The sequence below is a fragment of the Nannobrachium achirus genome, assembly GCF_963921795.1.
Source record: "Nannobrachium achirus genome assembly, chromosome: 17".
Taxonomy (NCBI): domain Eukaryota; kingdom Metazoa; phylum Chordata; class Actinopteri; order Myctophiformes; family Myctophidae; genus Nannobrachium; species Nannobrachium achirus.
In genome coordinates, this window is record NC_137824.1 from 7,704,979 (window position 1) to 7,719,706 (window position 14,728).

Here is a 14,728-nt window from a genome sequence, read left to right on the forward strand (position 1 = left end):
AAAAATACCTGGCAGAATTTGGGAAGGCATAGCCTCCCCAAGCCTTCATTATGCGCCGCCTATGGCTATGTCACCAATGAGCCCCTGCGAGGCAGGAAAGGCTGCGCACCCTCTCGTCTGTTGTCGTGTGTCGTTCACTCATCACATGTGCAGTATAACTCTGATTTTTTCATGTTGCAGTGAAGGAAGGTGTGTAGGCCTATGTGAAAATCCACAGAGAAATATAGATGTCTGACTATAGTGTTGTTTAATTGCTTGGCCATGCATGGCGGCTGTCTGCACTTTGCAGAGCCGCCGTGCGAATCCATGTGCGAATCAAACTTTAATTTAACCCGACGTTTGGATAAAACACGCATATTAATTCATAAACGACACAAAACACAGCAGAACCCCCAAATTAAAAGAGTATTATTATCCAACAAGCAATAGAAATTGAAAACTGCGACCAAACTCAAAGTTTGACATGAAAAAAAGCAATAATTTGACCAAAATTATCCGAGGGGCGAGCAGTCAATTAAATGATCCAGCACAATCATGACACTTTGATATGCAAAACGTGTGTCAACCTGCATGCATTGTAGACGACTATGGCTGATAGGCCATTTATTGCAATGTGCACTTAAATGCCTTCCAGAGAGATCCACGAGAATTTTTAAAAATTATTTGAATGAATCAGTGCGAGCGCGGTGCGTCTCGTCTCGTTGTTAATTAATGGCTCACGCAAACGGTAGCCTACAATCTTCTATGTTAGCCTACTTTAGGCTATCACTAGAGAAATATACCGTAGCCTATAGATGTCTGAGACATTAACTTGTTTTAAGTGCTTGCATGGGCCGGCTGCTAGAGCCGCAGTGCGCATCAAACTTTAGTTTAACCTGACGTTTGGATTAAAGACGAATATAAATTCATAAATGAGGCAAAACACAGCAGATCCTCCAAATGACAAGATTCTTATTATTAAGCAAGTGATAGAAATTGATAACTGCGTGCAATCAAACTCAAAAGTTTGAGCTTATTTCTCAGAGTGACGAGCAGACAATTAAAGCTATACTGTGTAAGTTGCTCAACTAGTGGTCAGTAGCTCTATAGCAAACCTCGGTCGCGTCCGCGTCTTTTGGCCGTTTTTCGCCGCGGACACCCCCGCGTCTGCCTCCACCTCGCCGAGATCTATCTTTAGAGGGGTCCCTGGTTCCTGTGCGTTCAGGCATTCCGGAGAAAAAGACTCCTTCACCCATCCTTCACCGTTCACCCGAGTATAGAGACACACGGGAGACTACAAATATGGCCGCCCTAGCGACCCCACTCCAAGATGCGCTGTGATTGGCCGGCAGTGTATAACCCTCGCTGTGATTGGCCGGTAGTTATGATGACGTCATTTTCCCGCGAAATTCTCCCCCCCTCACGGCTCATAGAAAACATATAAAGAGAAGGCTTTTGAAGCTGAAAATAACGGAGTGGGTGTTCTAAAACTTTAGCGATTTAACAGTTAGGACAATTTTAAGATTTGTTTTATAAAAAAAGTTACATGGTATAACTTTAAGTTCCAAACTGTCTTAAATGTTCTGTTAATTTAAAGACAATGCCCTTGTCCAAAAGTTTTGTTGTTTTTTCTTCATACCAGCACAATCATGTGTCAATCTGCATGTACACAAATATGGCTTGTTAAATTCCATGCCGCGCGACTGCCTTTCAATCAAGAGGGATAGAGAGAAGAGACGTGCGTTTTTACCCTGCACCAGTCCAGCACCTCACCTCTCTGACGTGAAGCACAAGTAATAAATATAATCCTTATGCAAAAAACATCATGTTATGTTGCTTTTTTAAGCAATGATCCAAATGTTACGTTTTCTGCAGCTAGAATCAGCTTGAGCAGCTGAGCTGTTTCTGCTGCGCGATCCCCTCAATCGATTTCACCTGCTAGCGCTGGCTGCTACGCTGTGCTCAGGTGCGCTCCTCTGGGCTGGGGGAATATCTCCGCCAGGCAGGGCCCAGGGCGCTCAGTGCTGCAGCAGAGTTAAGGTGCTATCTATCCCTGGTTGATTGATTGATTGATTGAAGACTTTATTAGAAGTTTGCATAGGAAAAGGTACAGTTCAATGGTACAAGGTCAGCTAAAAGGAGATCCTAGTAAGCTTTCTGCTTATTTGCACAGGAAACCTTTATGTATCTCGTATAACAACTGAGACCACACTATTAAGTCATTATACTAATCAATGGACACAAGATAAGAAATGGGAACAATTTTAATGAGTTGGAGTTTAAAAGCTACAGTAAAGGTGTTGTGTTGCTAAAATCCAATGAAAACAGTTAAAATAGTTAATATGACAGACAATTTATAAGCTAGCTAAGTGGTATGTTGTTGGTAGGGGGAGGCCAGGGCTAGTAGTTACTGGACTGTAGAAACTGTAGCTCCCTGATACTGTATGCTGGTGGAGAAGGGGGAAAAAATCAAACCAAGTTTGAAGTGAGTGTTTGTGTGTGTGCATCCTCATAACTATAACTCATATCTATGTCTAAGTGGCCGTGTGTGTGTACAGAACCATATATAGGCTATAATAATGTCAGGTGGAAACCTTGTATGTCAAAATAATAATAATAATAAGGGTAATATAATAATAATAATTAAAAAGAAAGCTCATGAATATACAATGTTAAGCTGTTTCTGCTGCCCAACAGGGGTCGCAAAGCCCCTTGTTGCAGTTAATTGTTTTCATCTGCTGTGCTCTCTCTGTAAAATACATATAACCAATTGGAATGAAATCTGCTCAAACTGTCTGATATACGGATACAGAACCATATATAGGCTATATAATGTCTGGTGGAAACCTTTTATGGTAAAAAAAAAAGAAAAAAAAACATATATATATATTTTTTTACAAAACATCGGTATCTATATCGGTATCGGTGCTCTAGTACTCTCCAACATCGGATAACGGTATCGGACGAAAAAAATGGTATCGGTCGGGCTCTAATTTGTACCGCACAACCTTTGACTACCTTGACCATATCGTTAGATATTCCGCTTTAAGTCCAGTCGGACACCACTGTGGCGGGTCCTAATTCCAACCTTTGAATAACGGTCTTTCTTAGTAGTATTTTACAGTATCTTCTCCAAACTCGCTGTGTGTACTTAGACAGCAAATAGGAATGAGCTCAATCTGTAATTGTTGAAGCCCCGCCCCCTCTCTTCCTATTGGCTGAGCTTTAAACATCCATAACTCCACTTCCCAACACGTTACTGGTCTCAAACTCGGTGGGTTGTCCCACTGTACCAACGGCTAACCGCTAATGCTAAACGCTACTTCCGCTAATTCTTAAAGTTAAAAATGCTAATACTAATGTTAAATGCTAATGCTAACAAATACTAATGCTAATAAATGATAATGCTAAAAATTATAATGTTAATGTTAGAATTGCTAATGTTAGAATTGCTAATGCTAAAATGATAGGTAATGCTAAAAATGCTTATGATAATGCTAAAAATTCTAATGCTGATGTTAATGTTAATGCTAAAAATGCTAATACTAACACCAACCGCTACACAAGGTTGCGCACCCTTAGCGAGCTGCAGGCACACTTAAAATTTCTTAGACCATTTATTTTCTAGTGTTTATTTAAAATAATTTTAACATAAAATCGACCCATGAGGGTCCCTGTAACAAAATCTTTTACATGGAGGTCCTTAGCCAAATACATATAAATTTGGGGGTCCTTGGCATGAAAACCTTTGAGAACCATGCAGCGTATTAAAGAGTAAAATACAGCAATGCAGATACATTGTGCATAATAAGGGTAATAATAATAATATAATAATAATAACAGGTTGTTGTGACTCATTGAATGTTTTCCAGGTGAATCAACAGCTGACAGGATGTCCAGTGGAACCTCAGCTTCCATCAGAGGTGAGTTCTATTAAAACACATGAAACCAACAAACTAATACTGCTTTAGTCACATCTGGGATCTTTGTGAATATTATGTTTATTTTTCCAACCAGGGAAGAACAGAGACCCGTCAGAACTGAGAATTGTTCTGATCGGGGGAAGTCATGGAGGTGAACCCAGTGGAAAGAGTTCAGTAGGAAACATCATCTTAGGTAGAGATGTTTTTAAAACAAACAGAACAACTAAGAGTGTCATGAGACAAGAGTTAGTGTTAGGGAGACAGGTCAGTGTAGTGGACACTCCAGGATGGAGGTCTTCTCTTCCCCTAGATCTGACCCCAAAACTGACTCATTTAGAAATCCAACAGAGTGTGAATCTGTGTCCTCCAGGTCCCCATGCCTTTGTCCTAGTGATCAGATTGGACGCCCCATATGCAGGAACTGGGATGTCGGCAGAGGAGCATGTGAGATTTCTCCTAGGTGACAGAGTGTGGAAACACGCTATTGTAGTGTTCACTGTAGCTGGTAGAAGCAAAATGAGACCTGATCTCATTAGATCTGACCCTGAATTAAGATATCTTACTGAGAAATGTGAAGGTCGCTTCCATGTTCTCAACATCAGTGACAGAGGAGATGGTAGTCAGGTCACAGAGCTGCTGCAGAAGGTAGATCAGATGACTAGTAATGGTCACTATGAGACAGAAGAACACGTCTCAGAGGAACTGAAGGAGATGGAGAGATCTATCAGAAGAAAAGCAGAACAAAGGAGGGCAGACACTCAGAAACAGTCAACTGGACTTCCAAATCACACTGGTAAGTTTTGGTTACTTTGTTTAAGTGATTATCATTATTATTATTTTACCTAAATGGGATTGTTTGAAGTGAGAAGATTGTTCTGGCAAAAAAAGTGTTAAATTCTTTATTTATTTTACATGAAATGTTAGCTGATTTTGAGCTGCAGAATTTGTTTGTTTTAAAATGTATAACATAATTTTTTTTAAATGTTATTAAAACATATCTTTGAAATGTATTTATATATATTTTTAAATGTAGGAAAATAAAATGGGATTTTTTTTCTCGAGTCGTGACCCATACAATTTGGTCCATGACCACAAATGGGTCCCAACCCACTGTTTGGGAAACAATGATGTAGACTACTTCCTTATCTACAAGCTCACAGCACGTTGCAACGCAGCACATTGTGATCAGCTTGTAGATCAGCTATTTCCCCAGAATAAGGATGCTAGGTTTCGTGTGGTTAAGGCCTATATACTTCATCATACGCCAAATAGGGAAAATAGCAGATCTACAAGCTGAAAACGCATTGCATTGTGACACGTGAGCTTGTTGATCTGCTATTGTCACCGATTTGGGGATTTTTTTTAGGGACACCCGGGTTGGCATGCTTAGACAATAACATTTCACCAGCAAATAACCTTTTAGATCTGCTATTTTCACTACTTTTGTGCAACACCCTTGTATCGTGAAGTAGGACGTTAATGTACAGCATAGATATATTTTGTTATGACAAATAGTGAAAACAGCAGATCTACAAGCTCACAATGTGTCACGTTGGGAGGCAATATGAGCTTGTTGATCGGCTATTTTTCTCTTTTCAAAACAAAAACCTTGAAAATGTTGTTAAACAAAGTGAAAGCAAACAATGTTTTCTCTGATAGGACTGACTGATATCAGGATTGTGTTGTTGGGAGAGCAGAGCTCTGGGAAGAGTTCAGCAGGAAACACCATTCTGACAGGAAGTGGTTTTAAAGTTAGTCAGACAGGTCAGAGGTCAGGGCAGTGTGAGGTGAGACAGGGTGAAGTAGCAGGGAGACATGTGACAGTGGTGGACTCACCAGGCTGGTTCTACAACAGACCACTACAGGACACCTCAGAGATGGACAAACTGGAGATCCAGAACAGTGTGTCTCTCTGTCCTCCTGGACCACATGCTGCTCTTCTGACGGTTCCTCTTCATACAGCATTCACCAAAGCACAGAGAGTAGCATTAGAGGAACACCTGTCACTTCATCCAGAGAGCGTGTGGAGTTACTCTATGATACTGTTCACCCATGAAGACCGTCTGGGAGACAGAAGCATTGAGGAGCACATTGAAGCTGAAGGTGAAGACCTCTGCTGGCTTGTTGGCAAATGTGGAAACAGGTATCATGTCCTCAACAACCAGAAGACAGATGTCACTCAGGTCACACAGCTTCTGGAGAAGGTAGAGGACATGGTGTCAGGAAACACAGGTGGACACTATGAAGATGATGGAGATGAGAAGATGACAGAGAGGAAGAGGAACATCCAGGAACGTGTCCACACATTCATGACCAAGACACACAGACAAAGAAATGCTCTGAAAGCTCTGTCTGAAGGTAATGTTTATATTATTATTATTATTAATAATAATATCATTATTACGATTATTAGTATCATTAATAATACATTGGTATGATGATTATGATGATGATGATGATTATAATTATACTAAACTATAATAAATATCAAACTATTAACATGAAAAGTACTGAAAATAGCCAATCTCACAATGCATTGTGAGCTTGTAGATCAGCTATTTTATCTACTTTTGGAAAGAGAAAAGTCTGTGGATCTTATGAATTATGAACCGATGAAAAGTATTAACAAGATCTTGTGACTAAATAATAACTACATTGGATCCTTTGGAACACATGTTATATTAATAATAAATAACTATATTGGATCCATTGGAAAACAGGTTATTTTTTAAAGGGATATTCCACTTTCAACAGGGAAACAGCTTATGGGCTTTTCTCCACACACACACCCATTGTAACTTCAAACTTCATTTTAACCATGATAGATTCATTAAAAACACCCATTATTTGTTTTGTTCACTCATACTACCCTCCTAATACGTGAGCAAGCCGTGTTTTTTCGATAACTTTCTTCATTTATGTTTAATAATTATTTTGGAAAATGGAAAAAAGGAAATACAAAAAATAATTATTAAAAATGAATGAAAAAAGTTATCGGAAAAACACGACCTGCTCACGTATTAGGAGGGTAGTATGAGTCACCAGAAAACAAATAATGGGTTGGTTATTGGTTCAAACTTCATGGTTAAAATGAAGTTTGAAGTTACAATGGGTGTGTGGGGGGAGAAGCCCTGGGCCTGGAGAGCCTGGTAACATTTACATCAAATATCTAAATATTGAATCAAGCAAATAAAAAAATTAAAAAACTGTTCAGGGTGTTCATAAAAGCCTGATTAGACGATAAAATTACCAAAAGTTTTTTTGAAAGTGAAATATCCCTTTAAATAACTGTAAAGTATTTTAGACATCCAAGGTTTCCACCTGACAGATGATATGAAGGCTGCTGTCAAATTAATTTAATGAGGTTTTGATTGACAGCTACCCTCTATTCTAATTAAAACAGATGTAATGATTGACAGCTACCCTCTATTCTAATTAAAACAGATGTAATGATTGACAGCTACCCTCTATTCTAATTAAAACAGACCTGAGTTTGCTCTGTACTTGTTGCGCTTTAAAAAGAAAAATCTATACCAAATTCGTTTGCTGAAAATAGCAGATCTACTAGCTCAAAACTTGTTGCGACAAAACGCTTTGTGAGCTTGTAGAGCTGCTATTTTTGGTTAATGTTCTCCTCAGACTAGTGATGCGGGGGTTCAAATGGTTAACTAACTAATTAACAATTAATTTACTATAATAATAATGTCAGAGTACTGATGTCACAGACTGGCCTGACACAGAAATGGCATAAACGGGTGAAACAGTGCCCACATTTCTGACATCACTGATACCGCCTCCTGTACTGCGCATGTGTCGCCACCAAGGTAGCCTCGGAAAGTTAAACTTTATTTGGCGATCGGTAGAAACTAGGAGAACTAGTTAATTTACATAAATAATCACATGAGAACATTATCTTGTAATATGAACCCTTAACACAATTAGTGCCTCTTAATCTGAAGGTTGCTTGGTGCCTCGGTGCCACGCCGTTTCCTCCATAGGCCGCCGCTATTATTTTGAAGGGCTGGAAGGGGGTTGTTTTTGTTTTTTTGGATTATCACTTGACGGCAACGATTACGTCATCTAGTCACATGACAGTGTGGGACAAGAAGAGGAAGATGGCTGCGCCCTGCCTTGTGCCTTGTTTACATTTAGATCTGCTGCAAAATGTCTCAAAATGGCTATTTTGTTTAAATGAAGTTTCTTTATGGGCCTCTCCATTGACTTAACATTGAGGAGCTTCACTTCGCGTGCACGCCCAACGTGCGTTGTAAACAAATCGCCGACATTACCGATGCGGGCGGGACCGGAGCGACATTAAGTAAGTAATAATATCTTTACTGTATATACAGTAAGATTCACAGTCCTCACCGTCAACGGCGCCATGGTATTAACCCATTCAATGACGGTGAGCGCCGTCTACAGCAGCAGAACAGTTAAAGGGGAAGACCACCCATTTTCAATATTGAACTATGTCATTAATATACCTTAGAGGAATTGTGTGGAAATAAAAAAAAAAAGTTCCCTCCTTCTGTGTTGCCTAGAACAGGAGGATTGATTTTGGGGTTTGTATTGTAAAGTACAATGTGTGATTTCAGGGGGCAAGACCATTTAGGTTGAATGAGCTTTATTGACAAGAATGGCAGCATACAATAATGACAAGGCAGCATATACAGATAGCAATATGAGAAGCATCCTATAGCCTAAACAGCAGCGTGAATACAGCATAACTAAACTATAGCGGAACTTAAGTTTGGCCATGGATTCGACCCTCGGATCACTGTACCGCGGTCACGATAAATGTTTAAGCTATATCGTGAATGAAGCTCTCCGCGGTCACATGATCCGAGACCCCCAGCAAGGGGAAAGCCTAATCCTGAGGTGGAGTTGGGGAAGGAAGGTGGGGCGTAGAGTTTAGCAACTGACACTAGGTAGGTAAGCACTCCTGAAGTACTCTATGGTAAGGGGCCGGGGTACGAGACCCCGCCCACCTGGGGCGCGCCGTCAACCCCTAGCTCTTACCCCCTGAACTGGCTACGTCATTCTTCCTGCGCAATATTTCAGGGGGCAAGACCATTTAGGTTGAATGAGCTTTATTGACAAGAATGGCAGCATACAATAATGACAAGGCAGCATATACAGATAGCAATATGAGAAGCATCCTATAGCCTAAACAGCAGCGTGAATACAGCATAACTAAACTATAGCGGAACTTAAGTTTGGCCATGGATTCGACCCTCGGATCACTGTACCGCGGTCACGATAAATGTTTAAGCTATATCGTGAATGAAGCTCTCCGCGGTCACATGATCCGAGACCCCCAAAAGGAAGGACCCGAGTCCTACCCCCCCAAAACACGCAACGCTCAGAATCCATGATCAAACCTAACCAACGGTGATGATGATTTATTTCCGCGGCCTAACAGCCTGAACACAACTGTGAACAGAAGCGCATATAACTAAACTGACAACTATAGCATACATTTATTATAAGCCCCAGCACCCAGAATACAGCTCCTATAAACCCCAGCACCCAGAATACAGCTCTTTTAAATAATAGACTTCAGCAGCATCCTATTCATTCTATCCACCTTGCTTTTGCAAAGAGAACACAATTATACGAAGGGCTCCGTCCCTCCGCGTGACGTGCCTTGATTGCTCGCAGCGGGACGCAATCAATCTCTAATTCACAGCTGCCTCGATCACTTCGGCGTTGCTTGGTCGCTCATGAGTCTCTGTGCGTGGAGAATTTCTGCTTTGCTGAACCTGATGTAGCGGACGTATGCTGCCGAAGACCACCGACCGAGGGACTGGATCGTAGCCGAGGGCACCAGCAGGGCTGCAGAAGTAGCCGCTCCGATGCGCAGGGAGTGCGAAGTGTAGAGGGCCGGCGCCAGGCCTTCACTTTGGCACAGCACCCTCAGCTTTGCTGCGAACCAGGCCCGAGTCATGGGCTGCCCATCGGTGGTGGAAACAATGGGTCGTTGGGAGCTGACATCGGACGGATGGCCAGGAATCTCAGCATGGAAGTGAAAGGACAAAAAGGCGAGTTAGTTTTAGCAACCACAACCGGCGTGCCTTCGCTAAATGTGTCCGTTTTAGATTTCTTCAATAATACAGAGTAATGCGTTTCTTCCAACATTAAATCAGAAAAACAAAGTCCCTGAGAGGGATCGAAAGCCAGGGTGCTTGCCGTGTATTCCCCACAACGTAAAAAAGCATAGAAGGCAAATAAGAGGACAGCTTCTAACAAGACATTATGGTACCATGAGAATAGGCCTCCCCTTAACTTCCCCACCAGCCTGTGCAGCACCGCTATCGTGATAGGTAAGCGGCAGTCATTGCCTTGAGTCTGTTCTTTCTTGAGGCCGTTGAGCAGCAGGTGAATGGCTGGATTGCTTAGAATGCTTGGTACCGTTGGGTCACGGCAACGGAGGTGGAATTGAATGCCCGAAATGAGAGCTTTAATGGACCCGGCCTGTAATTTTCTAGATTCAAAAGCATGAACTATAAACGCGCACACCATTGGAATATTAAGGGGAAGCAGGGGACATGCAAAACGCTCACAAAAATTACAGAAGAACCACCATGCTGAGTCGTAAGATTTAATAGTATTTGGGGCGAGGCCCTTTCGCATATACATCTCTGCGGCCTCCCATAGGGAAACCAGGGGCCTTTCTGGAACTAATCCAGCGTCAACCCAGCGAACGGTGGAACTGCCAGGCCGCTGGCTGCGGCCTCCGGGCAAAGAAAGCGAAACTCCTGAAATTTAAAGCGGGACAAAGCATCAGCTATACAGTTTTGTTTACCCGGAATGAACTCTGCCCGCATGATAAAATTATTCTGCAGGCCTAGCCAAGTAAGGCGTCTTACAAATTTGTTAATGATACTGATCGAGGAGCGCCCTTTGTTAATCGGTTTCACTGTAGCTTCGTTGTCGCATCTGACGGAGATTCTTCTCCGGGCCCATTTGTCTCCCCATAGGGAAGCGGCTACAACAATAGGATACAGTTCAAATAGTGCGATGGATTTACAGTCTTGGGGTAAAACCTGCATTTCTTTTGGCCATGAACTGGCAAACCATTCCCCTTTGAAAAAAACCCCGAACCCGACTGAGGGGGCCGCGTCCGTAAAGAACTGCATGGCCTCGGCGGACTCCTCTTCTTCATTATAAAAGAAGGAGATGCCGTTCCATTGCGCTAGAAATAATGACCAGAACCTGAGATCGGAGCGGCTTCCCTCATCTAACTCAATATTATCCGAGAGGTTCTTTTTTAGACTTTGACAAGTCGATTAGCCTAGACACGAACGAGCGCCCTTGGGGAATTATGCGCATCGCAAAATTGAGGTGTCCAAGCAAGGACAACAGCGCCCTTTTGGAAACAGCTGGCGCCTCCACTGCGTTTTTAATGATCTCTCTGATTCTTAATAGTTTCTCTAGAGGTAAAGCCGCCTGCATTCGAACGCTATCGAGCATAATGCCTAAGAATTCGATCCTGGTTAGAGGACCGACTGTTTTCTCTTCGGAGAGCGGCACTCCTAGAGCGCCGAACACTTTGCGCACAGTATTAATACCTCTATTTGGCGGAGAATCAGCGAAATCGATAGTCAGAAAATCGTCTAGCAAGTGGAGAACGAAAGGGAGTTTGTACGTGTTATACAGAATCCAGCACAGCGCCTCCGACAGCGTGTCGAAAATGCGAGGGCTGCTGCGACAGCCGAACGTTAGCTTAACCGCGAAAAATAATTTGGAACACCATTTAATGCCGAAAAGGTGCCATTGCGAAGGGTGTAAAGGCATGACTTTAAACGCGTCCACTATGTCCGCTTTAGCCAGCCAGGCTCCTGGCCCTGCGGTTTTAATCATCTGAGCGGCATGATCTACGGAAGCGTAATACAGGGAAAACGGTGGCAGCGGTATTAAGCTATTAATGCTGGGTATGGTGCTTCTATGCGGGGCGGAAAGGTCGAAAATAAGGCGTTTTTTCCCTGAGTATTTCCGAGTGGCTAGCCCTATGGGGCTAACTCTGAACAGGCTAAATGGCGCTTTGACGAACGGAAATTACCTTTTTAATTTCTTTCGCCAGGAGCGTATCCACTATGGATGGCTCCGCGAGGGCTGACTTGAGGTTTTTACACACATAGGTTGCTTTTGGCAGCCAGCATAGCCCCGCTAAAAACCCCTGCATCAGTCCCGTGATCAGATATTTAACCCAACATTTGTTCGGATGATCTTTCAGGGCAGCAGAAAGAGCCGGCACGTCCACTGGAGTTGAGGGATGCATCGCTTTTATTTTTTCCCAGTCTTGGGCTCTGGCCTCGTCCTCCTGGGACACACAGACTTGGGGTGGCTGTCCCCACACCAGCTGCAAGTGTGCATATATTTACATTTAGGAAAAGTGCAAACATTTTCGTTGAACTGAATGCAAATAGGGACATTACGGTTAGAAGCATACGGCACCTGCTGTCTCGGATTCGCTGGCGGCCCGTACCCCATCGGTGGGTGTTGATAAGCGGGCGGGGAGGGTTTGGGCCTGCTAGCCACGTTCTGAGAAGCAGCCTTTGGGCATAATTCGGTCCTGTGGCTGTATGAGCTACAGACCGAGCAGGACAACGGCGGGTGTGCCGTGAAATGGCGGCTGATTAAGCTTAGATCCTGCACTGCCCAATCGATGCGCTGGTTAAGGCGCTGAATCTGTAACGCAGCTTTAGAAGAGAAACTCTTGTGGTACTCATAAAAGAGCCCACCCCCGTAAGTGTAAGCTAAATCAGAAATAATGGACATGTAGCCGTCCAACTCGGCCCTGCGGTCCGGGTAGACCTCGCACAAAGTATCCCGGTACACCCCAAAAGCTACGTTAAACTCTGCCAGGGTCAGTGTTTTAGATCTAGTCTGGGGTCGCTGTCCTTCAGAATGACTGAGAAGTCCCCGCAGTCTAGGAATCTCTCCGCTGAGGACTCAGCAGCGCATATGAGGATCTTTACCAGGTTCACATCTTGACCTGCCAACACATTTAAAGCATACTTAGCGGTGGTTTAACCCCAACCAGCAATCGAGCAAAACAAGCGCTGCAATTTACCTGCGAGAATCTGGCTTCTCAGCGCCTCGGGGATAGCAGCCGCCGGGGAGATGAACGGTGTCCCCGCTGCTGCCGCTGGGACTGCCGTCCCCAGGTTCCTGCGTGGAATGAAGGGCACCTTGCTGTCCCTCGGCTGCACTCCGCTTGGCCCTGGAACCCCGGGCGATGGGCTGGCGCCGCCGGACTCCAGCATCTGGATCCGCTGACTCATCCCCGACATGGTGTTCTTTAGATCTGACAACGCTAGGAGCACTTCCAGGTTCGCAGCCCTGAACCCGGAGCCATCCTCCCCGCTGCCGCTGGCGGGAACCGGAGTGCCGCTGCCTGCTGCGCCGCTCTTCCTCTTCTTCGGAGGGGCTGGATTCTCCACCTTCGCCGGCCTTTTACCTTTGCCCTTTCCCTTGCCCACCTGGACCTCTTCGAGGGCGCTTTTCCGTGCTGCGACCATGAACTGATACAGCCCCTCATGGTTGAGCCCCGCCGGGGGTGCCACGTTGTTAGCATATAGCTCGTCCAGAATTTTGTGCACCGGCCATTCTGACAGCGACTGGAGCAGCCTGGTGAGCCTGCGAGGAGTGGCCGGTTCCACTGACTGCGCTGGCGGGACTCCGGAATCTGGGACCACCTCGACTTCCTCTCCCTCACCCGGGAAATCCTTCTGCTCCGACTGGGAGCTCCCCGACATGGTGAGTAGAATAAGTAATAATAAGTAATAAACAAGAGAAAAGATGAACCTCATTGAACTGGTGATCTGTGACCACGCAGGCTGGCTTAGCCTTGCAGCGCCTCCCCAGTAGCACGACAAAGTTTGTAGCAATGTAGCAACTTAGCAGCGACCTCCGTAGCAGCGTAGAGTTTAGCAACTGACACTAGGTAGGTAAGCACTCCTGAAGTACTCTGTGGTAAGGGGCCGGGGTACGAGACCCCGCCCACCTGGGGCGCGCCGTCAACCCCTAGCTCTTACCCCCTGAACTGGCTACGTCATTCTTCCTGCGCAATATGTCATCAAGTTGTACTTTACAATACAAACCCCAAAATCAATCCTCCAGAAGGTGGGGAACTTTTTTATTTATTTCCACACAACTCCTCTAATGTATATTAATGACATAGTTCAATATTGAAAATGGGTGGTCTTCCCCTTTACGACCGGGAAACCATCTGTGTTATTTTTCTAAGGGACCATTTAGTCATGCTCATGTCACCATGACTCAGCCATTACCATATAGGAGTTCCCAAGAATGCAGCTACGCCCCAATATGGAGTGTGTTGTCTAACCTCAATGTGTTGTCTTGGCATCAGGCACAAACAAGCTCCATATATGGGAGTATGAATATACATTTATATTTAAATCAGTGTTCAGTAAACTAACTAATATGTAACTGTGTGTGTGTGTGTGTGTGTGTGTGTGTGTGTGTGTGTGTGTGTGTGTGTGTGTGTGTGTGTGTGTGTGTCAGGAGCACATCAGAGTCTATCAGATGTCAGGTTGATGTTGGCTGGTGGAGAGCAGGATGTCAGGAACAGAGCTGCTAATCACATTCTGCAGGACGATGCGTTTACAGTAACTACATGGAAGGTGAGTAATATGATATGAATGTGATGTTATAATGAAAGAAGTAAACAGTGAAGAGATTAAATGTGTTCTAATCTTAATGTGAAAGTATCTGCTGTCACGAATGTTTAATCACTTCCACCCTGGGTCCCAACCTTTTTCACACACAATTTACATAGCAGATCTCCAACCAACACAACC

At 44.0% G+C, this 14,728-nt stretch overlaps 2 protein-coding genes across 3 annotated transcripts in view; both read left to right on the forward strand.

Annotated features, from left to right (window-relative positions):
• Positions 1–4,293, forward strand: part of LOC308302218 (serine/threonine-protein kinase/endoribonuclease IRE1-like) — a gene marked incomplete at its 3' end in the record, with an annotated part of 49,417 nt that extends 45,124 nt beyond the window's left edge. Inside the window, exons 9-11 of the mRNA XM_080746476.1 lie at positions 3,852–3,902; positions 3,997–4,076; positions 4,273–4,293. Coding sequence (XP_080602602.1) covers positions 3,852–3,902; positions 3,997–4,076; positions 4,273–4,293 — 152 coding nt within the window. The remainder of the gene's footprint in view (positions 1–3,851; positions 3,903–3,996; positions 4,077–4,272) is intronic.
• LOC308302203 (uncharacterized protein) overlaps positions 4,285–14,728 on the forward strand; it is a 39,439-nt gene continuing 28,995 nt past the window's right edge. For both annotated transcript variants that reach the window (XM_080746460.1, XM_080746461.1), the window contains exons 1-3: positions 4,285–4,695; positions 5,562–6,260; positions 14,433–14,551. In XM_080746460.1, the coding sequence (XP_080602586.1) occupies positions 4,329–4,695; positions 5,562–6,260; positions 14,433–14,551 (1,185 nt within the window). In that variant the 5' untranslated portion in view covers positions 4,285–4,328. The remainder of the gene's footprint in view (positions 4,696–5,561; positions 6,261–14,432; positions 14,552–14,728) is intronic.